At 63.2% G+C, this 24,482-nt stretch overlaps 1 protein-coding gene across 3 annotated transcripts; it reads left to right on the top strand.

Annotated features, from left to right (window-relative positions):
* Positions 1 to 7,524: 7,524 nt before the first annotated feature.
* RNASET2 (ribonuclease T2) lies at positions 7,525 to 24,115 on the top strand. 3 transcript variants are annotated; one of them, XM_045844269.1, is made up of 10 exons: positions 7,525 to 7,643; positions 8,881 to 9,067; positions 11,393 to 11,453; positions 14,008 to 14,063; positions 14,486 to 14,543; positions 16,991 to 17,061; positions 19,568 to 19,681; positions 21,525 to 21,570; positions 22,867 to 22,941; positions 23,704 to 24,115. In XM_045844269.1, the coding sequence occupies exons 2-10, from the start codon at positions 8,979 to 8,981 to the stop codon at positions 23,905 to 23,907; spliced, it is 774 nt and encodes a 257-aa protein (XP_045700225.1). In that variant the 5' UTR covers positions 7,525 to 7,643; positions 8,881 to 8,978; the 3' UTR covers positions 23,908 to 24,115. The 3 variants fall into 3 exon arrangements, with proteins under 3 accessions (XP_045700225.1, XP_045700224.1, XP_045700223.1); XM_045844268.1 differs by lacking the exon at positions 7,525 to 7,643 and adding an exon at positions 8,529 to 8,654 and having other exon boundaries at positions 23,704 to 24,114; XM_045844267.1 differs by lacking the exon at positions 7,525 to 7,643 and having other exon boundaries at positions 8,662 to 9,067.
* The last annotated feature ends 367 nt before the right edge of the window (positions 24,116 to 24,482 follow it).

The raw sequence follows: 24,482 nt of genomic DNA, 5'->3' as shown, positions 1-24,482 counted from the left end.
TGGCTCCGGCAGGCTTGGGAGTTGGTTCTCCGGGTTCGCCTCGGCTGCTGAGGACGGCGTCGAGAGCAGACGTGCGCAGGCCCCCCGCTGCTGCACGGGCGCCGGGGCGATGGGCAGCCACCGGCAACTGCGGGCCGGCGGGGTGCTCTCCGGGGAAAAGCGGCTCGGCCGGGCAGCAGAGCCTCCGGCGTCCACTTGTTTTTTACGACAGATAACTCTCGAAAACTGTCCAAGTAAGCAGTCCTTCCTAATACCGCGTAGGAGTGCCCGTTAGCGTGTGGGCCTGTGTGCACACATGTGCACACGTGTGAGAGTGAGCGCCTTTTCTTCTCTCTTTTTGAAGCCCTTTATGTCAGGAATCAGAGAGGCTTTCTAGGTGAACACCTGGAGGTGAGTCCTTGGCCTTGAGCTCTACCACTTGCTGTCGGAGAGTTAGGGGAAGCAGGCCCTGGCCAGTGTGGCTCAGCGGGCTGGGTGTCTTCCCTTCCTGCACACCGAGAGGTTGCCGGTTCAGTTCCCGGTCAGGGCGCTCACCTCGGTTCCGGGCTCCATCCCCAGGCAGGGCGCGTGCGGGAGACAACCAATCAATGTCTCCCTTTCTCTCTCCCTCTCCCTCTGTCCCCCCACCCCCACGTCCCTTCTCTCTCAAACAAGAATAAAATAAACCTTTACCAAAAAAAAAGACTAAAGGTGATACATCCCTTTATTTCACATTTCAGAACACCACGCTGCTGGATTTGATTTAGCCTCACTCTCTGCTCCAAACAGTGTCTTCCCTGCGGCTCCGCCGGTGAGAGCGGCAGCTCCGAGAAGACCCGCGCGGTGAAAAACGCTCCAGTGGTCTTCTTCTGCCCCGGCTCGGCCATAGCCGTAGCTCGGAATAAAACAGCTCCACGAAATGGGAACCGCGGCAGCCAGGCTGGCGCGGCGCGGCCGTGGATGTGGGTGCTGTCCAAAACGCGAGAGATAAGTCAGAGGGAAAGCGCCCAGAACGGTCCTGACTTCCTCAGAACGAAAATAATTTAGGCTGCGAAGGAGTGTTTAAGGGAAGTTTCCCGAAAGTGGGACCGAGCTGCTCAGAGCTTGAGAACCCTGAAGGGACGCAGCAGAGCCAGGGGACGAGCCACTCCAGTCAGGCCTCTAGACTGACCAGTTAGCCTCTAGACTGACCAGTTAGCCTCTAGACTGACTAGTCTGGAACCAAGCCCCCAGCGCCGGGCTCGGGCTCGAGGCGGAGTCTCGGGGGTTCCCTCCCTCCCGGTGAGGGTCCAGGGGTCCGCGATCGGAGAGGAAGCAGCAGGGAGACCCTGACGCGCGCTGGGCAGCCGGCTCAGGCTGGGCCCCGGCTGGTACTCTCCCTGTTCTTCGCTGCAGCGCACGCTCAGAAAGGCCCACGTTCCTGCAAATGAGCACACCGGCGGCGCTGGCCGGCTCACCGGGGTTGCCCAGGTAACGGGCGGGAGAATCTGAACTCCCGCTCAGTCTATCCGTGAGCACAAGCCCCTCCCTCCCCACTGTGCCACCTCGGTCCCTCACCAGACAGCCGGACCGGAGCCCTTGCCCCCCGAGCCTCCCCCGGCCAGGACAGGGCTGTGTGTTGGGAAACTCCCGGGCATGTGAGCCTCGAACCCCGTCAGCACGGCCTCCTGCCTCGGTGCTCCCCGGTCCTGACCGCGCAGGGCCCGGAAGTCCGTTTCCGGGAGCACGAACGCGGACACCGAGGGAGGGGCGAGGGGCTTTGCGGCCCCGCCCCCTGACCTGGGCCGGGGCTCAGCGGTTCCAGCGGACTGTTGCTGCTTATGAGTCTGCGCCCGGTGCATTCCCCGCGGCAGAGGCCGCTGGCCCCACGCAGCCTGGGGGCGAGTCTGTGCCTCACCTGCGGTTGTGCCAGTGACCCTGCCCCTGCCTACGCGGAGAGCACAGGGCACCCCTCCCAGACATCCGTGCCGTCGCAGCCCCCCTACCCTTCACCTTCCGCCTGCGTTTTTCACGGTCTTATTTCTGCCTCCCCGTTTACGCAGGTTTACGTGGGCCACGGCTCCTGCCAGGTACCCGCTCTCACTCCCCGTAAGTCCCCGCTGTTTGCCCTGTGACTGCAATGCACCACTTGTCGCAGGAGAAGGTTTTCTACTCGGCTGACGCCAGGTGTGGCCACGTGACTTGTCTGGGCCAAGAGAACTCAAGTGGAAGGCCAGACGTTGGGCCCCGACTGTTCGGAGCCCCCGGCGGCTGGTCGTGCCGCTGCTCAGCCCGAGAGTGCCAGGTGTCACTTCTGTTCCTTCAGCCCGGAGCGAAGAGGACCTTCTGCGGCAGCGGGGGCTGGTCAAATCACCCTCAGGTTTCTCAGGCCTCCTGCACGTTGGAGCCATCGTCCCTTGTCCCTGGGACAGCCGGCCAGCTTCCAGAGCCTTCCTTCCAGAGCCTTCCTTCCAGGGCGTGAGGGAAATTGTAGGAGGACAGCTTTTGCCTGCCTCAGCTGCCCCCTCCCCCTCCTCCCCCTCCCTCCCTCCCTCCCTTTCATCTTGCAGCAGCACTTACTCAGCACTCACTCGCATGGGGCTTGTTCAGGATCTCCCCAGGGCAGGGCTGAAAGAGGGAGCGACCCAGGCCCCCACCCAGGTTTGGGGGATGAGAGTAGACCACCTGGCGGTCCCGCTCCGAGGACCGAGATGCAGAGTCGGGAACGCAGGACGAGGTGCGGAGCCTCCGGGGGGCCGTGCGAGAGCGGGGCCCGAGCTGCGTCCTCCCGGCTTCAGGGTGAGGGCACGGCCCAGGGCAGGGTGGGGAGCAATGCACGTGGGGAAGCACAGGGAGCTCTCACTGATGAAGAGGGTGGGCAACGAAAGTCAGCCGCCGCCACCACGCTCGGGGCAACAGAAGCTCCCACGCGGGGCCGTGCAGAGGGGAGAGACTTTACTCAGCTGAAGGATTTGCAGAGCAGGAACAGTCGCCTGTGGTGGAGGCCGGAGCCGAACACACTGGAGAGGATGGGCAGGCCGCTCTTCGCAGGGTTCCTGCCCCGGTTCCTGCCTGGCCCGTCTTTATGCAAACGAGAAATCCAAACCTGCACGGTCGGATTGCTCGAAATAGCTCTATCCTGATTGGCTGGCTTCACACATTCTCAACAGCCGTGATTGTGCGTGAAACAGGGGCCCCCTACTAAACCCGCCCAGCCCCGGGGAGGCCTGCCTGGTGGCCTTACAAACTCAGGGACGGAAAGTCGCCACATAGACTGGTCTCCAGCTGAAACTTCGTAACTAAAAGGGAGTCAGGGCAGGGAGTCGTGTCCTAGGCCGGGATCTCCCTTGACAAAGGTCGGTCTTTGCTTTGAGCCTGTCCATTTGATGGGGGACTCAAGAGAGGGAAAATTTTAGTTTTAGGTCATAGTTCATGAGCCTAGTAGTTAATGTGTGTGAAAAGCTATCATTCCAGGAACTGCAGGTACAGCCCTTGCCACCCCTCCAGGAGACCACAAGCGATTGACCTCTGTTCCCAAGAAGAGACCGTGAGCAGTCAGGGTGGTGTCAGAGCCCTGTGCGCCTGGGAGAGCCAGGCGGCTGCCCGGGACACAGATAAGGAAACCGCCCAGGACCCAGGATGAAAGAGATGAAGAGAAGGACCCGTAGGCGGATGAAAGGGTGTCAGGGAGGAAATTGCAGGAAGCCAGCTGTTATCTGATAAACCTCATTCCTGAGGCCCAAATCCCTCGCCCACACTTTTGCCCGCTTATTAAGAAGGCTGCCTGGAAAGGAAACGTAAGGTGGTCTGAGGGGGTCTGAACCCGCCGTCTTCTCAGGTCGCCGGCCGTCTGAATAAAGCGCCCGTGAAGATCCCGCCCCCGTTTCCCTGCTCATTGCGCCTGGGACGTGACAGGCAGCAAGGACACTGGCTTTTCCGGTTTCACGCCGTCTCTTCGACCCTAAGATAACGCCTGAGTAATCCCTTCTCCCAGACCCCTCAGGGCACACCCTCCCCCAGAACACCGGGCGGGAACCCCTCGTGGTTATCTCGTTCCCGGAACACCGTCTCTGTGGGCCGTGAATGTTACTGTGGACCATCCAGTGTAGAAGCAATGTCTCCTCGCTGTGCTCTGTGTCCAGTCTCCGAGACCCCCGCCTTGTTTCCCCCACCTCCCGAGCCCCCCACCAGTGGGTGCCGTGGGGCCCTCCTTATGCCTCCTTCCATTGCAACGTAGAAACAAGGGGCAAAACTGCCGTTCTCTGGAGCATGTTCTCAATCCACTGAGATTTTTCTTCCCCGCCATTGGCGTCAGTTTGGCTCAAATAAACTCATAAACATTCTTCCAGGTTTGGACATTCCTCGAGTTGACATTATGGGGCCACTCTGATTGGGTGACATGATGGGGCCACTCTGATTGGGTGACATGATGGGGCCACTCTGATTGGTCAGGATGGAGGCACAGGCTGGCCTCAGGGAAAAACATTCTCAGTCCTCTGTTGGGTCCGCCCTGCCTGGTCTCAGGAAACTGTAACCCCCGGTGACTTAGGCTGGGTGAGAGACCTCCGGACCAGGAGCCAGTAAGGAGACAAAACTTATTCCCCTGGCATGAACGCTGCCTGTTCTGTGCCTGACCCCAATGCTTGATCAGTTAGCCAATGACGGGTAAGATTTCCCACAGGGGGAATTGCCTAAGACAGGCATGATCATGTGGAGGCCTCAGGGGAGAGACTCGGGGCTGTGGAAATGAAGGGGGGTGGTGGACATCGACCCCTGCCCCCTCGGCTTTGTCAAAGCCTGAGTCCTTGTTCTTGGATGTGAGAAATCCAAGTCTCCTGGCTGCCTTTGTCTCCTCTGCCCGACTCAGGCCTGCGGAAATAACAGAGGTGGTGCAATCCAGACCAGAGTCGGCGGACCCCCCAGGGCAATCAGGCCTGGGACATAGAATATGCAAGATCCTGTGAGATCTGCTTGCTGGAGGATGGTCTTGAGTTAGAATATGAAGGCCCAGGCAGGAAACAAGACTAGCCTTTTAGATCCTGTAGTCTTTGTAAGTGATAAAACCCCAAACTCTGCCCAGAATCCCAGCAGGAGTTCTGTCAGCACCTTTGAAAACTACCTATTCCCTTTGATCTTCCCTGCCAGACTGTAACCCACAAACTGAGTCTGTATTCTTAATAAAAGCCTACCCAGGCGGCGACTCAGCGCGCTCCCCACTGGAGAGAGTAGCCGTTCCGTCCCTATCTCCCCACAGGACCCGGTTGTCCCTGTGTATGTTTTTCTCGTGTTTCCACGAGCATCCACAGCGGGGATGGACACTGCTGGCCAGTGTCCGCCACAGTCCTCCTCACCCAGTTCTTCTAACTGTGTTGACGTCTCTCTACAAAGGAGCCTCTTTTTGCGTAACCCTGGAGGGACCTGCAGGTCCCAGGTCAGGGACTCTTCTGTGGCAAGAGCCCCTTTGCCGGCAGCGACCCTCTCCAACAAAGCTTCCCCTAAGTCGGGGTCTGGTTTTGTTTGGCAGTGCTCGGGAAAGGCGTCTGAACACTGGGACTGTGGTTTGAAGAACTGGAATTACGGTGTCAGGGGAGGTTGTTTTAAGAAACGGGTGTTTTTTAGCCTAAAAGAAAAGAGAGGAAAGAGGACGGAATCGTGCGGCATGCCTCATTATTCAGGGGGAGGGAAGGTGAAAGGAGCCAGAAAGGGACAAAAAAGTGGTGGGGTAAACGGGGAGGAGAGGGTGACACGAGGAGATCCTGGGGGGCTGTTGGGAGCCGACCCACAGCTGACCTTTGGCACAGCCAGGTCGGGTGAGACGCATCTGCACAGCAGAGGCGACTGTGGCCGGATCTCCCGTCTATCTCCTCCTGTATGCCTGTCCCTGCTAGCGATAGGTGGTGGGGTTTTCAGATGCCTGTGTGTTACAACAAAACATCTGCACGATGCCTCTGATTCTGCTCGAAATGACTTGCTGACCACAGAACAGAGACCCCTAGCAACCCCAATGTTGCCTGCTTCCCCCACCTGGGAAGTTAAGGACAAAATTAAACTATGGGCAGACCAGCTGCCAGACCACTGAAGGAAGCTGTTGCTAGGAATGTTGCTTAAGAAGTCACCACTTAAAAGCTTAAGATTTATTAGAGCCACTACCCCTCCCATACCCTGGACAGGAGTGCAAAGAAGCAAGGAGTTCTAGTTGAGAATAATAATCCCAATACATGGAAACAAACACAAAACATGGCCCCCGCAAGACGTATAAATCAAAAAACCTAGGCAAAAAAACCAGATACTTAACCGAGACAAATCTAACCTCAAAGGAAAATAGCTAATTTCTATATACGTATAAATCACCCTTTGCACCTTTTAATTTAGACCAATCCCTAGAATCTTAATAGACACCTAGTGACTAATTGGCACCTGAAAGTTTGTGCCCGTGTAGCTTCGTTGGCTATCTGATTGATGACCCTCTTGGTCAAAACAACCTTTGTTTACCATGGTTGATCTGTGGGACCTCCTGTACTTTTTGGTTGTTTCTTTGTTTAACATGATTGATCTGTAAAACCTTCTGTACTTTTTGAAATTATTCCTCCTATGGTAACCGTTTCTGTTTTAAGAATCACACTATGCATTGAATGTTGTATCACCTCCCCTATAGAAATACAGATTGATTTTTCTCAGAGTCAGTCGGGCCCCAAAAGCCTGGCTGTCCTCGGGCACCCAGGTGACCGGGTGTCTCGCTTCAGCCACTTCGCCTGAGCCGTGCATCCTCCGGGGACCCTGAGACCCCGCCGAGGCTGGACCCCAGCAGGGCGCGGCGCGTGCGTTCTGTCCACGGCTGTATTTACTGAGCACCTACTGCTTGCCATCCCTTTACCAGGCAGCAGAGACTCAGCAGTGGGCAAACTGTACAAGGGTCTGGCCTTGCAGTCTGGAGGGGAAGACAGGTATTTACAAAACAATGTCTATGTCGGAGACGTCCAGACCTGGAGAGAGTTTCATGAGAATCTGAGCCAGAACCCATGGCATCGCATTGCAGGGAAGCGAGATCTCCAGTTTCCCTGCGAGTGAGGGTTGAGGTTCCTTCTGAGTGTGCGGGATGCAGAAGGGAGCGCCGGTGAGAGAAAGCCGTGGGGGGTGGGGTACAGGGTGATTAGGGTGGTGAGCTCCCTCGGGGTCAGAAGAGACGGTTGCTTCCGGCACTGCAAAGGTGTGGCAGCCTAGACGCGCAGGAACAATGCGCAGGGCCGCTCAGACCTTCCCCTGGAAAAGGGAAAGGCCTGGGGGTGACTGCGCCCTGGGACCCGCCCAGCGAGGGGCGTAGGGTGCGATCACCCTGTGAGCTGAGGGTCGGCTAGATTTATTGCAGCGCGCCCCTTCCCCCCGCAGGAGCCACACATTTCGTTTACAACGGCGAGTTCTCCGTGGGCTTCACCCAGGAGTACGTATTTCTCGGGCGTCTGACATTCGGACAGTACCCGGGGGCAGAGGGCCCAGAGGAAGCCGCAGGGCTTTCACTCACGAGGTAGACAGGAATGGGCATTAACGAGGGGAGTGGGGGCCGGTTGTGAGCTGGGGGGCGGGCGCAGCGGAGGTCTCGGCAGAGAACCGGCTGAGGAAGCGAACAGGGCAGCGACTTCGGTCGGGCCTGGGCCGGGAGCGCGCTTCCTGGGCTGCCCGCGGAGCTGGTAGGAACCTCGCCCGACGGCGAGGACACGAGCCTGAGCGTTACTCCCCGAGCGGGCGTGGCCCCGTCGGATCACCTCCCATCTTAGAGCCGGCCCTGGGCCGCAGCGCAGGGGTCCCCGGCCATCAGAGGGGGCCGCGTCTGAGGGCCTGCAGGGAGGGATGAGCACCGGCGGGTGGCCAAGAGGCGGGCAGCTGCCATCCAGCAGGGGCCTCCCTTCCTCCCTCCAGCCGGCCTGGAGGGGTCGCACCGCCCTGTCCTCGCGCTCAAGGGCCTTGGGCGCTGGCTGGCGGCAGGTGCGCCGCCCCAGGATGGCATTTCCACCCGACTGTGCTCAGAGGAGGCTGGCGGCCCTGGGGGCAGGGGGCAGCAGGGGACCGGCCGCCTGGCGGTCCTCCCCAGGGGCCCCGAGGCGCTGCACGCGGCGGGGACCCTCGACGGGAGCGGAGCGAGCAGCGTTAGGCGGGGTCCGGGAGCTCGGAAGTCGCAGGCCTGCAGCGAGCGGGGAGGCGGGGACCCGCCGCTGCGCCCGCCGAGCTCCTGGAAGGTAGCAGCCGACCCGAGGAGACCGCCGCGCCCGCCGCGGCGCGCGGACGAGGGGCGGGGACACAGAGGACAGCGGGGCGGGCGGCTCTACAGCGGACCTCACGGGTCGGCCGGGGGACGCGAGTGGGCCGCCGCGGGGGAGAGGAGGGCCTCTGCCAGGAGCCGGGCGGAAAGGGGACGCCGGGCAGGGGGCGGGCCCGGGGGCGGGGCGCGACGTCGGGGCGTCGCGGGGCGTGTCCGCCAGCCCCGCGCTCCGCAGCCTGCGTCGGGGGCGTGTTCCTCTGTGGGGGCGTGTCCGTTTGGAGGCGGGTCCACATGGGGGGCGTGCTCGTTACGGGGGCGGATCCGGGGCGTGTCCGGGCCGGGGGCGGAGACCTTCGGGCCTGGAGGCTGCAACGGCCAGAACCGCTGGGTGGCAGTGGGGGTCGCAGCGCGGCCAGGGACGCGGCCGCGTCCGGTGGCTCCGGTGAGGCGGCGCGCCCTTTGGCGATCTGGTGCTCCGGGGCGCTCCGGGTGGCCGGTGGGCCGAGGGCCGGCGCGCGGGGTCTACTGGAGCGCGGGGCCCCCTTTCCACTCGGAGTGGTGGCTCGGGGCCCGTGTCGGTGGAACCTCCTCGTGAGCGGGACGGACGGCGCTGCTCGCTGGCTTACGCCCCGGTGCAGAGACGGAGCTAAGACAGTGTCCGTTTTCAGAGACGTGCGAGGCTTGGCCCGGAACCCTCTGTGCCCCGTGTGCTTTGGAAGCGGAGCCTTCGCGCCCCTGCAGGGTCCCTCCCGGAGGTCTCGGCGCGATGAAGCCTGCAGCGGCTGGCCGCGCCTTCCTGTGCTCCTTCTGCCTGGTCCTCTGCTCCCTTTGCGGCGCGCAGGTGCCCTGGAGGAGGTAGGTGAGCCCCTGGGCGCGCGGTGCGGTCCCACCGCTGTCCTCGGCTCTTCCGGGTTCCTGGGCGGGCGGCGGGATCCGCGGAGGGTCCTGCAGAGGGTCCCAGCATCGGAGGGGGCCCGTGCCGGCTAGTCGCGGTGTGTCCCTGCTCTGAAATTCTCCCAGAGGTTGCTGGCGCACCTGTAGTTTAGAATGCAGGGCACAGTGAGTGAAACGGCGCTGGTTCCTCCTTTTAAGTTTCCTGATCCGCCCCCCCACCTTCCTCCTTTCCAGTGACAATCGGGGGGGTGGTGAACAGGCTGTGTCCTCCAGGATCCTCACTGGACTTCGGGCAGGAAGCCAAAGTTTGAGTCCCGGGTTTTAATTTTCCCTTCTGTTTTTCTCTGAGTACCGATCACACTAAGAGAAGGATTTCATGCTCACACAGGTGTGGGAAAAGGTGGGTTTTAACTTCTTAATGACAGCTTTAGTTAAACCATTGCTATCTGACCATATATTCTCAAAGGTAACGTTTCGTTCCAGTGTTCCCAGAAAGCGTGTTTTCTGGAGAGGCGTACTATCCGGGTTTTGCCCTGGGGCGGAGGGCGTCACCGGAGAGGCGGTGGTGCAGCACCCGCTGAACGGGACCTGGGTGCTGTGTGCGGCAGCCTGCTCCTCTGCACCGCAGAGACAAATGCAGCTCCTGCCCTCGCCCCAGCCGGCCAGGCGGTGTGGGTTGGTGGCCACCCTCGGGCACACCGAAGGCTTGGGGCCCACCGCTGCCGCGCCTCCACCCTCCGCCCCCTAGGGCGCTGCGGGAGGCAGCCGATCAATGTTTCTCTTCCTCTCTCTGAAGTCAGTACACATACCCTCGGGTGAGGGTTAAAAAGAAATCATACACAAAAGCACCTGCCCCCTACAGTGCATGCGTGGTGGGGGCAGGTACCTGGCCGAGGGTGGTCAGTCAGCGTCAGCCGTGACCAGGGCTGGAGTCCGTGCCCCCACAGCATAGGCCGTGCACCCTCCTTGGCCGGACAGCCGCCCTGACTGGGACAAGGCCGATCCAGACCCACCAGGGCCGCACGGGTCGGCGGGCGCGTTCCCGGGATGACCCGGGCTGAGAGCTCAGCGCCTGGCTCTCTCCCTCCTCCGCTCAGGGGGTCCACAGCTTCTCCGTGCTGCGGGAGGGTTGTGTTTCAGACGTCTCGGTGGTCTTGGTCGTTGCAGCGCAAAGGGCGACAACAGTCTGGGCTCCCGGCGGTGGCGTGGCCTGGCCTGCAGCCCCAGACGGTCAGTCAGTCAGTCTCCACCTGGGCGAAGTCAGGCTTTGCATCTGGGGGGAAGCTCCCGGCGCTTCTCCCAGCCCCGATTCTCACGCCGCGGTTCCCACGGCTTTTCCTGTACCCCGAGCGCTGGCCTCGCCATTTCAGACCCGAAGCCAAGGCTCCGTAACACCCCCACTCGGCACCTGCTCCGCCATACTCACTGGGGCACGAAACCAAAGGTGCGCGGACCTGGTCCCGTGTCACCTGTGAGCCCTCGGCTTGGGCACATCCCGTTGCCGCCTCCGTCCGCAGCCTGAGTCCCTCCTGTCTCACCTGTCTGTCTGTCTGTCTGTCTGCTGGGCCCGGCAGATGGGCTTGGAGCTTCCTGCTGAGAGTCTGCGTGTGACGCAGCCCTGGGCCCTTCCGGGGACGCCCCAGTGTCCAGGGGGCACCCAGGGCCAGAAGGGGCACCCTCGGGTCTGAGGGTCCCCGTACTGCAGAGAACAGGGGTGGCCGTTCTCCGTGTGGGGAGGGGATGGAGGGACCTCGGGCTGTTCCGGGTCCTCGTGGAGCTGAACAAACGGAGCGGTGGAGCTGGCAGGGCCTGTGGGTTTCACCGGGGGGGTGGGGGGACGAGGGGGACCGACCGGGTCAGCCCGTGAGCCCACTCAGGACAGCGGCGCCGTGCGGCTCTTCCCGCCTTCCGGGTCGCCACCGCCTCTCAGGAGGCCTTCCTGGCTTCCCAACCGGAATTTCAAGCCCCCCCCACCCAGCCGTGCCTGTCTGCATCCTTAGATACATTCTTCAGCACCTGTCACCACGGAACGCCAGGCGCGCGCTTCACTTATGGGGGTGTCGTCTCCCCCGTGGGCCGGTGTGCTTCAGGAGGGCGGTCGCTCGCCCCACAGCGGTGCCCGGGGACTCTGCCCCTCCCTCGGGACGGCCCGCCTGTCCACAGGAGTGCCTGGCCGGCCGCAGGCACCCGGAGCTTCTCGAGGGAGTGAGGGCGTGCACGATGGACGGGCTGGTCTACTGGGACTTCGGAACGGTCCTCGGAAACCGCGTTCCTTGTCTTCCGCAGTGGCGACCACGAGTGGAAAAAGCTAATTATGGTTCACCACTGGCCCACGACCGTGTGCATGGTGAGTGCTTCTGCCCTGGGGGCCCCTCGCTCCAGGGAGCCCCTCGCTCCAGGGAGCCCCGCCCCGGTGGCTTGTGGGAAGTCCCTCCCTGAGGCCCGGGGCTGCAGGCGGGGAGGTTCGGAGGTGCCAGAGGGGCTCCGGAGGGACACTGTCTCCCTGAGGGCCTGTGACGGGTTCCCAGGGGCCGTGACCCAGCGCCACAACCTGGGCGGCTCAGGACGTCAGGAATCCCTTTCCTCGGTTCTGGAGGCTGACGTCTGAAGCTGAGGTGCTGGCAGGGTCGGCCCCTCCTGGAAGCTCCTGGCGCCGCTGGCAGTCCTGGGTGTGCTGGGCTCGTAGACACGTCACCCCAGGCTCTGCTCTGTGCTCACAGGTGGCCTCTGCTCCATGTCTCTGTGCCTCGTGAGAGCCCAGGCATCGGAACCAGGGCCCACCCCACCCAGTCCGCCCCCACCTTCACCTGGTGACGCCCGAGAAGACCCTGTTTCCAGAGGAGGCCTCGGTCCCGGGCCCTGGGGGTTAGGGCCTCAGCCTGTCTTTGCCGGGGACAGGGCTCAGCTCGCCGCAAGGCGGACCCGGCTCCTCCCTCCATTTCTGGTCGAAATGTGTCCGTGGAGACCGCAGCCTTCTGAGCTCTGCTGGGCACAGATGCGGCCCCGTGTCCCCCACGGGCCGGTCGCCCTGTCTGTGCCCCTGTCCAGTCCTGGGCCCCCTGTCCTTACGGTGTCACTGTGGAGAGGTCCCCGTCTGAGACGGGGAGTCCCCGTGGGCGGGGAGTAAAGCCGCTGCCCGCGGCCCAGGCCCCAGGTGCCGCGCCGCAGTGCCAGGCCATCTCTAATTATAGGGACGGTGTTGCTGAGGTTTTTACTCGAGAGTCTGCGTTACAAAAGGCCCCTCCTTGAATCGCTGACAGCGAGCGGGAAGCCGCCAATAACCGCCCTGGGGTTTGGCCACCTCGTGACAGCCGGGGGCCTGTGGCTTCTTCCTACTTCCTCACCCCCCCGTTTTTCTGTTGACAAGTGAAGAGGAGACACCACTGGCTACACCCACCGAGCTGCGCGCCCGGTCCAGAGGAAGTGTTTCTAGCAGCGTGCACACGTGCTGGCGGAGGCTGCTCGGTTTTGCACACTTCTCGAGTATTGCCTCCCCCCCCACCCCCCCCGCCCCCGCCCCCCCATGCAGTTTCTCTCCTCTGGGGGATGGGGGGGGCGCGGGCACAGCCGCCCGTCACCTGTGTGCTGTTCCGTTGGCAGCCTCGTCTGGCCCCGGGGCAGGTAGCACACCACCGGGGGCGTCCCCTCGGGGCAGGGGCAGGGTCCCCGGCGGGCGAGGCTGCCGTGGGCCCCTGTGGGTGTGTTCAGGCTGCTAATGGAGACACACGGGAAGTGCCTTCCTAAGTGTCTTCCTGCCTTGAGGCTTAGAAGTGACATATGGGCAAATTATTAACCAGCAGAATGTTGTTATTAGGGAATTCGTTTTATTTGGGGGGGCAGGGTGCACGGCAGCCACCCCCGTCCAGGTGCCACCCCGGGCACCTTTCCCCACGAGGGAGGTGGGCCTCGCGGGGGCTGGGACAGGCCTGTCCTCGTGCTCAGCATAGCTGCGGGGGCACCTGCCAGAGTCCTGGCTGGCGATGAGAGCCAGCTGCCCCGTGGCCCCCGTCCCCCCAGGAAGGCTCCTCCAGACGCTGGGCGTGGAGCCAGCAGGAGGCCCAGGCCGGCGCTGGCCTGGCTTTGCCAGCTCTGCGCTGCGGACCCCGGGCCTGCGGCTCGGACCCCGCCTTTGTCGCCCTGCTCTCTGCCTGGTCATCCTGTGGCCTCGTTACAGCAGACAGTTTGGTCCCTTCCCCAGACCCCACCATATCCAGACCAACCGCAGAAGCCGCTATGCCCCAGACGGGGCGTGCCCCTCACCTGGCCCCCTCCCGGCCCCCACCTGGCCCCCACCTGGCCCTTTCTATTTGCATATCTCATTTGATAGTGAAAATGTATTTCCCGACGGCTGTTTGTTTTGGGAAACTCCAGGGCAGCTAGGCAGTTTGGGGGGCCCCAGAGAGGGCTCCACGGAGGGGTGCCTCCTCTCTCATCACACACCCCCGTTCTCGCCCCGGCGTTCCCCCGGCTCCAGACCCGGTGGTTCCTGTCGCGCCGACGTGTTCGGACTCGGACTCGGTGCCGGGACAGACATGAGGCCCGCAGGGGCCCTCAGCCGTGTTCCCAAACGTCCGTTCACAGTTAGATGACAGGAGCGTTGTTTACGGGCAGCGGCGTCTGCATCAGACCGACTTGACCGGCGAGCCGATAACAAGGAGCGAACACCGGCTTTTAACTCCGTCCTGTGGGCGGAGGGTCGGCCCACACACTGCCAGGCCCACCTCCAGCCCCGCGCGGTGTCCCCTCCAGTGGGCTGCGGGAGTGGCATGGTCACGGACTGATCCAGGATTGTGCTGTGTCAGCCCCGTCCTGGGTGTCACCCGTGGGTCAGAGGAGAGTCAGGCTGCTACGGGCACTTCGGTACGCAACGCACCGACTCTTCCCCGCCTGTCTTTTCCCAGGAAGTCGGAAACAACTGCAGGAGCCCCCCGGATTACTGGACGATACACGGACTCTGGCAAGCACTGGGCCCTCGGGGGGCTGGCTCGGGCGGGGGGGGCTTGAGTCCGGTCCTAGTGCTTACACTTGAGATTTTGTCCGGAGTTTATTTTAGCAGACCCTACAGTTTATTCAGTAGACCACGCAGGGCTGTGGGGCGGGGTTGGCATAGCGCAGCTCCTGGACCGGCTGAGATCCCCCCGCTGGAATCCCACCGGCCGGCCGTGGAGCGCCCCCTGCTGGGTGCTGCTGTTAGCGCCGGGCCCGCGCGGTCCGCACCCCCTCTCCTCTGCGGGTCGGTGCCTGAGCCCCTCCGGTCCTGGGCGTCCCCGCTGAGAGTCCCTTCGTCCTCCGCAGACCACGGTGAAGTGTTTTCCCCTGTCCTTTGGACCGCATCCCAACCGAGACTGAAACGCCTCTCTTTCCCGTTCCAACCTCCAGGGCTGACAAAGCGGAAGAGTGCAACCGCTCCTGGCACTTCGACTTTAACGAGATTAAGGTACAGACTCCTTGTGACGTCACTCCTCGGGGTGTCGCCCTGGGGCGCTGACCAGCGCCCTCCGGCCGTCTTCTAAAGAGAGGGCCGTGACCCATTGGCCAGGATCGAACCCCGGGCACCTCGGGATATGTGAACTGGGCCCCTAAATGAAACAGGAACGAACCCTCTCCTCCTCCTCCTCCTCCGCCCGGGCCCCGGGGAGCGGGCAGCGGCAGCAGGTGGGACCCCTGGGCTCTTACCCGCCGGCCCAGGCCCCGCCCCGCCCCGCCCTGTCCCTGCTGCCGCCCCATCCCCGCCCCCCCTCCCCCCCGCCCCCCCAACTGGGTGGATGGCGAGCACACCCAGGTGGAGGCCGCGGATCGCAGAAAAGATGGCGGCACCTTGGCCATCCTTTGGGGCCTGGGCGGGGTAGGTTTCTCCCTGGGGCCCTGCGCTGGGAGGAGGTGGCCAGTCCTTCCGGTCAGAGGCTCCTGTCACAGACGCCTCACAGGCCGGAGAGGGTCCAGCCGACGCACTGCCCCCCCCACACACACACACTCGCGTGCACATCCATGCAGGTGCCCCCCTCTCCTCCGGGGGGGTGTGACCGTCATCTGCCAGGGCCACCGGCACCTGGGCTTCAGGACACGGGCCTCCCTGGCTCCCTGGGGTGGGCTCAGGAGGTGCTGGAGTCACGGGCCCCCCAGGAGTGTGCGGCCGGAAAGGACAAGGTAGTCAGTTGCAAACCCATCACAGGCTCCGGTCCAAGGGGACTGTCCTCTCTCTGTCCCTTCCTGTGGGGCCCTCAGTGGCTGGGCCAGCTGTAGGGGTCCTTAGTGCGCCCCAAGCTGGTAACGCACCCCCCTCCGAGGTGCTTTCCTCTTCCCAGACCCACTTCGTCTCCCCCACCCTGCCCCGACGCCTTAGGGACACTCCTGGTTACATCGTGTGACCCCAGAGTGGAATCAGAGATGGGTTTATTATTCAGTGACCGTGTACTGAGCCCCTGCTGCTGGCCAGGCCCCGAGCTCGGGCTGGGGAGGCCGTGAGCACCACCAGATGGGGCCCCGGCCCACGTTGCTTTACGGTCAGGAGACAGGTGCCCGTGACGATGTCACCTCAGCAGCACGGGACTGCAGGCCGGGTGCCTGGAGAGAGGAGTGGCCAGGGCTTAGGGCCGTGGCCCCCAGCGAGGTTCCCCTGAGGAGGTGGCGTGTGAGCTGGAGCCAGATTGAATTAGGGGAAAGGTGGGGAAGGCCGACTTTTCGGTGCAGCCAAAAGGTGGTGCAGCGTGTGCCAGGGCCCCGGGGTAGAGGGCACAGCGCCCTTGAGAAGCTGGGGCGGAGCCAGCATGGCTGGGGCGAGCTGCGAGCCCGGGCCACGTCAGTGCCGGGTGCCACGGAGCCCAGCGTGCTGGCTCAGCGTCACTCCTCCGACCTGTGAGCCCCGTGGGAGGGCGCTGGGAGCGGGGCGGCCGAGGAACGCAGTGACCCAGCGTGCTTTCTAACGTGGCTCCAGCTGCCGGGTTAGGTGTGAGGGCCAGACACTGCTGGCTGGATGCAGAGGGTCCCGGTCAGCATTCCTGCCCAACAAGGCGGCCTGGCTTGGGCAACCCGTGGTCTGGTCACTGTCCGTCGCCCCCCAAGGGCTGGTGGGGGCTGAAGCCAGGCGGCGGGGGTGGGAGCAGGTGGCAATGGAGACAGCGAGGCGGCCGCTCCTGGGGGGTCGGCCTCCCCCTCCCCTGCCGGCGGGGGAAGAGAGCTTGTGTTCTGTGTGGTTGCTCGTTTGCTGTACTCACTGGACGTGACTTTCTGGGGCAGTTCTAGAAACCCATGGAAAAGTTAAGTGGCTTGCGTTCGCGTGGCACCCTTGTTACAACAGATGGACCAGCGCTGATCCTTTGTCACTAACTGAAATGTAGCGCCGACATGAGGTCCCTCCTCGTGTTGGACGTTCTGTGGGTTCGGGCAAATGTGTGGTGACATTACCCCCACCACAGTGTCACACGGAGCAGTGACACTTCCCGAAAGTCTGCTGAGCTCTGTCTGTTCACCGCCCCCCCCCCGACCCCTGGCGACCACGGGTCTTCCCGGTTCCCGTAGTTTCGCCTTTCCCGGGCTGTGGTGGAGTTGGGGTCCCACTGTGGTGGAGTTGGGGTCCCACAGCCGGTTCGGACTGGCTTTTTTTCTACTCAGCCACACGTGTGGAAGGCTCCCCCGCGTCTTTTCATGGTCTGGTGGTGCATTTCTTTTTTAAGTGCTGAGCAATGCTACACGGTCTGGACGGACCGCTCACCTGGGAGAGCTCGGGCGTTCAGACGTGCTCCTGGTTACTCAGATTCCGTGTTTCGAGTCCGTGCAGCTCCAACGCCTCGGGCAGAGTAAGCGCGGGGTTACAGTGACTCGCCGAGCGTCGTCAGCGACGCAGTTCTCATCATGCATCAGTCTGTCTAAATTCTGTGATTTTAGGATCTGTTGCAAGACATGAAGATGTACTGGCCCGATTTCCTCCACTCGCCTTCCAATCGCAGCTCCTTCTGGTAAGCTCTGGCAGCCTCACGAGCCTCAGGCGTGGCGAGGGCCTCGCCAGGGGGCTCCCGTGGAACTCTGGGACACCCGGGGGACAGACCGCACAACCGGTCCTCCGGGCGGAGAGGTGTGACCGACCTTTAATGCAGAATGGCCTCCCCCTGCCCGCCCCCCGTGTGCCGTCCGTGGTGCCTCCCCTCCCCGATGGGTAAAAACGAGGGCAGTGGAAGGCACTTCGCCAGCGTGGCTTCAATCTGTTACATCATTCGTTGCCTCGTGGTAAAGACTCGCTCTGCTGAGGGTTAGATGCCCGGCAGGTCTCAGGAGCTGCCACTCCAAGTCAGGTAGGACGGAGTAGCTCCTGGAGACACTCCAGGCAGAGAAGACACTGGTAGCAAAGAGGACGAGGTCGAGGAGGAGACGGCAGATACAGTTCAAGACGTAGAGAGCGAAGGAAGGGGGTTTCCCCTGAGGCTCAGCCCGCAGGTCCGCAGGCCGCTCCGTTCAAACACCCTCCACGTGGCGCGAGCTGAGCTGAGCCAAGGAGGAAAATGCTGTGTTTACTTCAAGACAGCTTTTTTTAAAAAAAAACAAAAGATTTTATTTATTTAGTTTTAGATAGGGAAGGGAGGGAGAAAGAGAGAGGGAAACATCAATGTGCGGTTGCTGGGGGCTGTGGCCTGCAACCCAGGCATGTGCCCTGACTGGGAATCGAACCTACGACACTTTGGTTCTCAGCCCGTGCTCAATCCACTGAGCTACGCCAGCCAGGGCTCAAGACAGCTTTTAACATCGTTGCTTTTGAAGAAGACAAAGTTAACATTCTTCTTATTTATATTTTTATTAGCTGAAGATAAGTCTTCATTTTCTCCATCTCACTCCAATGTGTCAATTTACAATTCAGATTACAACTGGTCAGATTTTGTCCAAAAAGGTTAACTTAACCCAAAATATTTTCTGTAGCCCTTTCAGGAAGAGTGAATTTTAGAGAAAAGCTTTCGAAAACAAAATGGAATGACCAGGGAGTCCGCGGTCCCGGTCACTAGTGTTCAGTGCACGGGGCGGGCGCAGGAAGCTGGGTTAGGGCCCGTGGGTCCCGGGTCTGTGGGGTGAAGTCATCCCTCTGACACGGAGGAGAAGCACCGGGGCCAGTGGGGGGACGGGTGGTTCCCGGCCCCAGCAGGGGGTTTCACATGGATAAGGCCTTCAGGAACAGAAACGGGCAACAGTTGAACTGTGCTTCGCAGCACGCGGCGCTTACCGGTATATCAACTGTCCTACCGCCAGCTGTAACAGTGTTCGACTGCGGAGTCGATGGTGGAGTGGAGTCGGTCCAGATTCTGCCACGTGGCTTCAAAACGAAATCCACAAACATACAAGGAAGGTCTCCTGCGGGCTGGGTCCTTGAAGATTTAATCAAAGTAGTGCGGGCCAAGTATGCACTTATTTTCGTGCTGGGTGAAGGCAAAGCGATTTCCTTTTCTAGGCTGGGTAGTTCAGCTACACACTAGAAACGTTTCGTACTGTGACAGAGGCAGACACCACCCACGGGTTAACCCTTGGGCCCTCCAGAGCCCCCCAGGACGGAAGGACAGGTGTGGAGAGCGCCCAGGTAGCGCCTCATTCCTGTCTCCCCATTGGCCGCACACGGGCCCCAGCTGCCCGGTCACCTCTGCTGCGGGGGCAACCGCCGGCCCGCCTGCCGCCGGCAGGGAGAGGCGCGGTCCGAAAAGTGTCCCCTTGAACGCCAGATAAGAGTCCAGCACGCAGAGCAGACGGCCTTGGTGCCCCAGGGGCTCGAGGTCACGCCCTAAGATCACCCCCCGTAGTAAATCAGCCATGCTGGGACGCCCCACGTGCACGGCCTTCTGCTCCTGGTTCCCGTCAGGAAGGGGGCCGGGGCTGGCCAGGCCCAGCGTGGCCACGCGGCCTCCCCGGGGAAGGCGTCCCTGGGCCTCAGCAGGGGGTCCCTGAGCGCCCCAGGCTGTCACCTTAGGGGTTCCCCCCCACACACACCCCCCACCTCTCCTCGTGTGCCCTGCTTGGGGGTGGGGGAGGAGAGAGGCCGCACGATGGTCACTTCTGATTGGACAACCTCGTGGTGAATGAGCACTGTCCAGTTCCAAGCGGTATGACCATTGCCTGTGCTGCAGATGAGGACTTCGACGCTTCCTGCTCCGTGAGAGAGAGAGACACCCCTCCCGCAGCACGGGACCCCTGTGCCGAGGCGATGCCGGGGGGAGGGGGGGCTGTGGGGCTTTCCTTGTGACTCAGCTCCAGGGCTTTTGTTTGTTCGTTTTGAGAGAGAGGGGAAGGGAGGGAGAGAAACATCCATGTGCGTGAGATGAAAGGTTGCCTCTCACACGCCCCCTGCTGGGGACCCGGCCCACAACCCAGGCACGGGCCCTGACCGGGAATCGAACCGGCGACGGTTCGCAGGCCGGCGCCCAGTCCACTGAGCCACACCAGCCAGCAGCTTCGTGCCCTTTTAACTGGGGACGCCCCGCACCCCTCCAGGAAGCACGAGTGGGAGAAGCATGGGACCTGCGTCGCGCAGCTGGAGGCCCTCAACTCCCAGCAGAAGTATTTCGGCAAGGGCCTGGACCTGTACCGCGGGCTCGCCCTGAACAGGTAGGCGCCCGCCCCAGCCCGGAGGCCCTGCATAGGCAGCCTCCCCTCCGCACCCGAGTCTCTCGGGCGTGACCCCCACCCCCGGGGAAGCCTGGAGCCACTCAGCGAGGGCAGCCGCCCTCCCCCGGTGCTGCGGGCCCTGGTCGTGGGCCACCCTTCCGGGCTGCACCCGTGTCTCCTGCCGGGCCCCTCCATGTCGCTCTGGGTCCCGGCCACGCGGAGTGGGCACGGGGCCGTGGGCCGCCTCTCCGGGCGGGGACGTCACTGCACGGTGTGTCGGCCCGGGGGAAGCAGCACCGACCAGGGCATGCCTCGTCCAGCCTCGATTTCCGAGGAAAGCGACTCGAGTGCACGAGACAGTTCTCAGACTGGTCGCTGGTGACCTCTGGGTCTTTGCTGCGATGCCCATGGAGTAGCTAGGAGAGTGGTGGGCCGGGCCCGTGGCCCTGGGGCAGCCCCCAGGCCCTTGGGATCTGGCCGCAGCCGGCGCTGTGGCCCTGGGGCAGTGGGGCAGCTCTCCAGTCCTGAGCCTCAAAACTCTCAGAAACCGTCCCCCAGGCGCCCGCTGGGGGCCGGGTCCAACCTGCCTGTCAGGCCTTAAAACTAGACCTCGAACCTTAACATCCCTGCATTTTCCTCTGCATCGTAAACCGCGGCTGCAGAGTATCATCCTCCTCTCGGAGGCAAGCCCATCAAACTCCGTAAGCTAGCGGTTTTTTAGAATTCGCTCATGGTGGAAAACTGGCAAACCTGAGGAAATGCAGAATGTCTCGAACCAACAAGATGGGCCGGGGGTCAGTGCCAAAGGGGGCTGCACGCCGTCTCCCCGGCGGTTTCCGGCGTCACTGGAGCTCCTGGTGGCTCGAGCCGGGGCCCCACAGGAGGACGGGGTGACTTTTCACCGTCTCGCTGCCTCGAGAAACAGAGCAGGAAGGAACAGGCTAACGTTTTAACAGCTCTGTTTGATCCAGCATATTCACGATACGATCACCGTCACCCGTGATAAATACACAGATTTGAGAAATGTTGCACTTGGGCACAAAGTCTCTGAAGTCCGGCCCTTCTCCTACACGGACAGACAGCCCGGGGGGGAAGTGGGCTGGTGCGATTCCTGGGCTCCGAGGACCTTGTCCGGGCCCCTCCCCCATCCCCCCTGCAGCCCCGCGTGCTCCAGGGCATCGCAGCCCGGAGACCAGGACCGAGAGAGGCGGGCTCGTCAGCACAGGGTCCCTCTGTCAGAACCCCAGTTGAAGGGGCGCCCCCTGCTCAGCCGACGCCCCGTCCCTGCGTCCACTCGGCGCGGCTCCCACCCAGGTGACCCGGAGAGGCCTGAGGGGCCGGAGGGCTTTGGGGGGGCACTGTCAGTGTGAGAATTCTCGCTGTGCCTCCCCAAGGCAGGAAGGTCAGCACACGGCACTGTTGGGGGGTGGGGCGGTTCGCTGGAGCCGGCCCAAACCGCGTGTTGCAGGGAAAGCTTCGGGGCTGCAGGTGTGGGGTGTGGTTGCAGACCTGGCCCAGCGCCATCTGCAGGGACAAGCCCAGAGCCCCACGCCGATGGCGAACTGTCTTTCAGAGCAGGCGTGGTCACTGGGGGGTGGGGGGGGGGGCAGGGGCGGGCCTGCGCCCCGCGGACAGCACCCGGAGCGGAAGGAGGCCCAGGCCCGCAGCGCTGGGTGCGGGGGCCGCCTTGCCACCGGCTTGCCGCCCTTGTTGGCGGGAGAAAAAGCACTTGCCTTTGAGGGCGTCTTAACATCTGCTCTGAAACGTGATGTTTGGAGAGAAGGAGAAAGGAAGATGGACCTTCACTCTGCAGCTAACGTGTCTTCTTTGCTTTAAACGTCAGCGTGCTCCTGAAGCTGGGGATCCGGCCGTCCGGCAACTACTACCAGGTCAGTCCGCCCCGAGCTTCTCGTCACCCGTGCCCCTTCTGCCCGGGGGACACCTGGCGGGTTGAAGGGCCAGCCCGGGGGTGCCCTCGGCTTGAGCGTGGCCAGATGGTCTCCCTTCCTGCGTCACTGCTGCGCTTCTAGAGACCCTTTGTTCAGTCGCGTTTCCCCGTGCGCGGTAGGTGTGCGCGGGGGGCTGCTCACACCGACGACCGGAAGCGTGTTCGGGTGCGGACCGGGCGGTTGGGGAAGCATTCGGTCTCACAGCATGTGTCCCTGTTTTCACGATGACACTGTGATTTTTCGTTTTTATGGTAAAACTGTAGGGACTTAAGTGTGACCAGACCCCACTGGCAGGTCAGCACACACGCAAGCGAGGTCACCTTGACCCCCAGCCGCCCCCCCGCCCTCTGCGGCACCCAGCTAGCCGCCCGGCAGGGAGACGCTGTGGCCGCAGGCCCCGCGGTGGAGGGCGCTCTCCGGCCCGCTGCAGGGTCAGCGTGCGGCTCTCGCGTCAGAGAGGTGCAGCTGGTTCTCGGACGTGGGCCTGTGCTGTCGCAGGTGTGGGTGAACGGGGTGGAAAGTCACCAGTAATAGCCCTGTGGTTCGGGCACCACGGCTGGACGGAGTGCGGCGTCCAGGGCCCTTCGGTCCTGCTCTGTGGAGTCTAGCTGGGCCCTCCCTCCCCCTACGGAGGGAGTGGAGGGGGGCACAGTGACCCTGGGGACGGATGACCGCTGCCCCGACCTCCCTTCTCGGGAGCCCTGAGAGAGTACGGGCGCCGGGGGTCACCTGGACTCCTGCCCCGGCGGGTGAGGGGTGTGCGCCGCCTGCTGCCCAGAGCTCGGTTTCAGCCACACCGAACGGAGGCAGCGGTGACCACACGCCCTCCCGGAGCCCCTCCGAGCTGCAGACACTTTGTCGGGCTGCGGAGCCCGCGCGGCGCCTGACCCAGTGGCAGGTCCCGGCGAGCAAGCGCCGGCCGCTGCACTGACCGTCAGGGCACCATCTGCTCCTGCACCCGCCCCCCAGGCTCCGGGTGCAGCCGGGGGGTGCAGGGCAGAGGGCAGAGAGCAGAGCGTGTGCGGCCCAGGTCCGGGGGTGGCGGCCATGTCCTGTCCCCGGGTGGGGGTGCGGGCGGGTGGGCGCTCGTTCCCCGCACGTCCAGCCCCGTCCGCTCAGCGAGGACACTGCCCGCGGCTGTGTCCCCGAGGACGTGGTCCAGCGTCGCGTCTGACCAGAGAGCTGCTGGACTTTCTCCGTGGGAGTTTCGCTTCTGACGCGCTTTGCTGACCTCAGATTTCAGATATCAAAGATGCCCTTGCCAGCCTGTACGGGGTCGTCCCTAAAGTCCAGTGCCTTCCGCCACGGCAGGTAGGTCAGGGTGCTGTTCCGTGGGCCTCCCGGTCTTTATCGAGAGGGCGGTTCCCCTCTGCGGGCAGCTCTGAGCTCACCACGGAGTTCGCAGGGGCGGAGTTGCTTGTATATGTGCACACACGTGTGGTACAGGCGTGTGTGTGGGTGGGTGGTGGGAATGTGGGCACGCACTGTGTGGGTGCTGTGTGTGTGTGTGTGTGTGTGTGTGTGGAACTCACCTTGCTCTCCGGCCCCAGGCAGACAGGGTCTGTTTTCTCAGGACTCACCCCTTCCCGGGATGCACCCCCCCCCCCCAGAAGGCCCCTAGAGGGGGCTCTGCTGCCGCGGCTGAACATTTCTGAGCTAGAAATGTTTCCTCTGTGGTCTCAGTGGTTCCGTCCAGTTCACGGACGAGCTGTAGCCGGTTTTGTCGGCCGCGGGAGATGCGAGTCTCTCGGGGTGAGGATGGGGTTGCCGGTTTGCCCACGAGGCTGCCCCCCACCCCGGCGTCGGGGGCGCCGTGTGTGTGGTTGCCGGCCTGCCCCTGCAGTGGTGTGAATTTCTGGGACGGCAGTGCAGTGCGCGGTGGGGACCCGGAGTCCCTGCGGTGGCACCGGGGCCCTGGCCCAGGTCACTGCTGGGGGAGGGGCCTGCTCCTGGAGCCCAGATCCCAGGCAGGGAGCCGCCTCTCGTTCAGGTTCAAAGTCACGGCGGTGGTGGAGCTGGGGTGCTGACCCAGGCCCGGCCCGCACTCTAACCCGGCTCTCCTCCCTTGTTCAGGACGAGGAGGTGCAGGCCCTCGGCCAGATCGAGCTCTGCTTCACGAAGGACCTGCAGCTGCGCAACTGCACGGATCCCGCGGAGTCGCCGCGGGAGCCCGGGGGCGGCAGGGGGCGTGCGCGGCCGGCGGGGGAGCTGTGGGGCCTGGAGGTCTGCGAGGACGGCCCGGTCTTCTACCCCCCGCCCCCCGAGGGCGGGCGCTGAGGCCCCGCCCGGAAGTGCGCGGGTTCGGAGCGCGGGAGACCCTCGCAGAGCGCAGCCGCAGCGGCGCGGCCTCGTGTTCGCGGCGGCACCCCCCCCCCCGCCCCGGTTCAGCCCGATCGTTCTGCTTTCACCTCTCGTCTGAGAGTGCAGTTTGCAGTGCGCGGAATAAAGCCACGTTTTCTGTTTCCTCCTGTATGTCTCTGTCACCCTCTGGAAGACTAGGCGGTGCCTGGGCGTTTGGCAGGTAGCTGGGGCTTGGGAAAACTCGCCCTGGTCCCTGAGGGCGGGCTGCCCTCCGGTGGGCTGGGCACCTGCCGTCAGCCAGGGGTGTCTCCACCTCCCCCGCCTCAGGGCTGACAAAACAGGGCCCCCCCACCCCCCCACCCCCCGCTAGCGTCTCCCCCCGTGGCCTGGCGTGGGGGCAGGCGTGTCCTCCAGGGGCCAGGTGCTGGCGGGTGCTCTGAGGGCGCCTGCATCTCCTCCGGGGACCTGGGTGTGCCAGGCAGCTTCCCGCCCAGGCACGGGAGCCGCCCGCAAGCTGGACCGCGGTCGGTTTACACAGGTCCCCTCCCTCT

The sequence above is a fragment of the Phyllostomus hastatus genome, unplaced genomic scaffold (assembly GCF_019186645.2).
Source record: "Phyllostomus hastatus isolate PE091 unplaced genomic scaffold, TTU_PhHast_1.1 phas_contig_40, whole genome shotgun sequence".
In the NCBI taxonomy this organism is placed as follows: domain Eukaryota; kingdom Metazoa; phylum Chordata; class Mammalia; order Chiroptera; family Phyllostomidae; genus Phyllostomus; species Phyllostomus hastatus.
The sequence above is the reverse complement of the archived record's forward strand: the minus strand, read 5'-3'. Positions and strand labels throughout refer to the sequence as shown.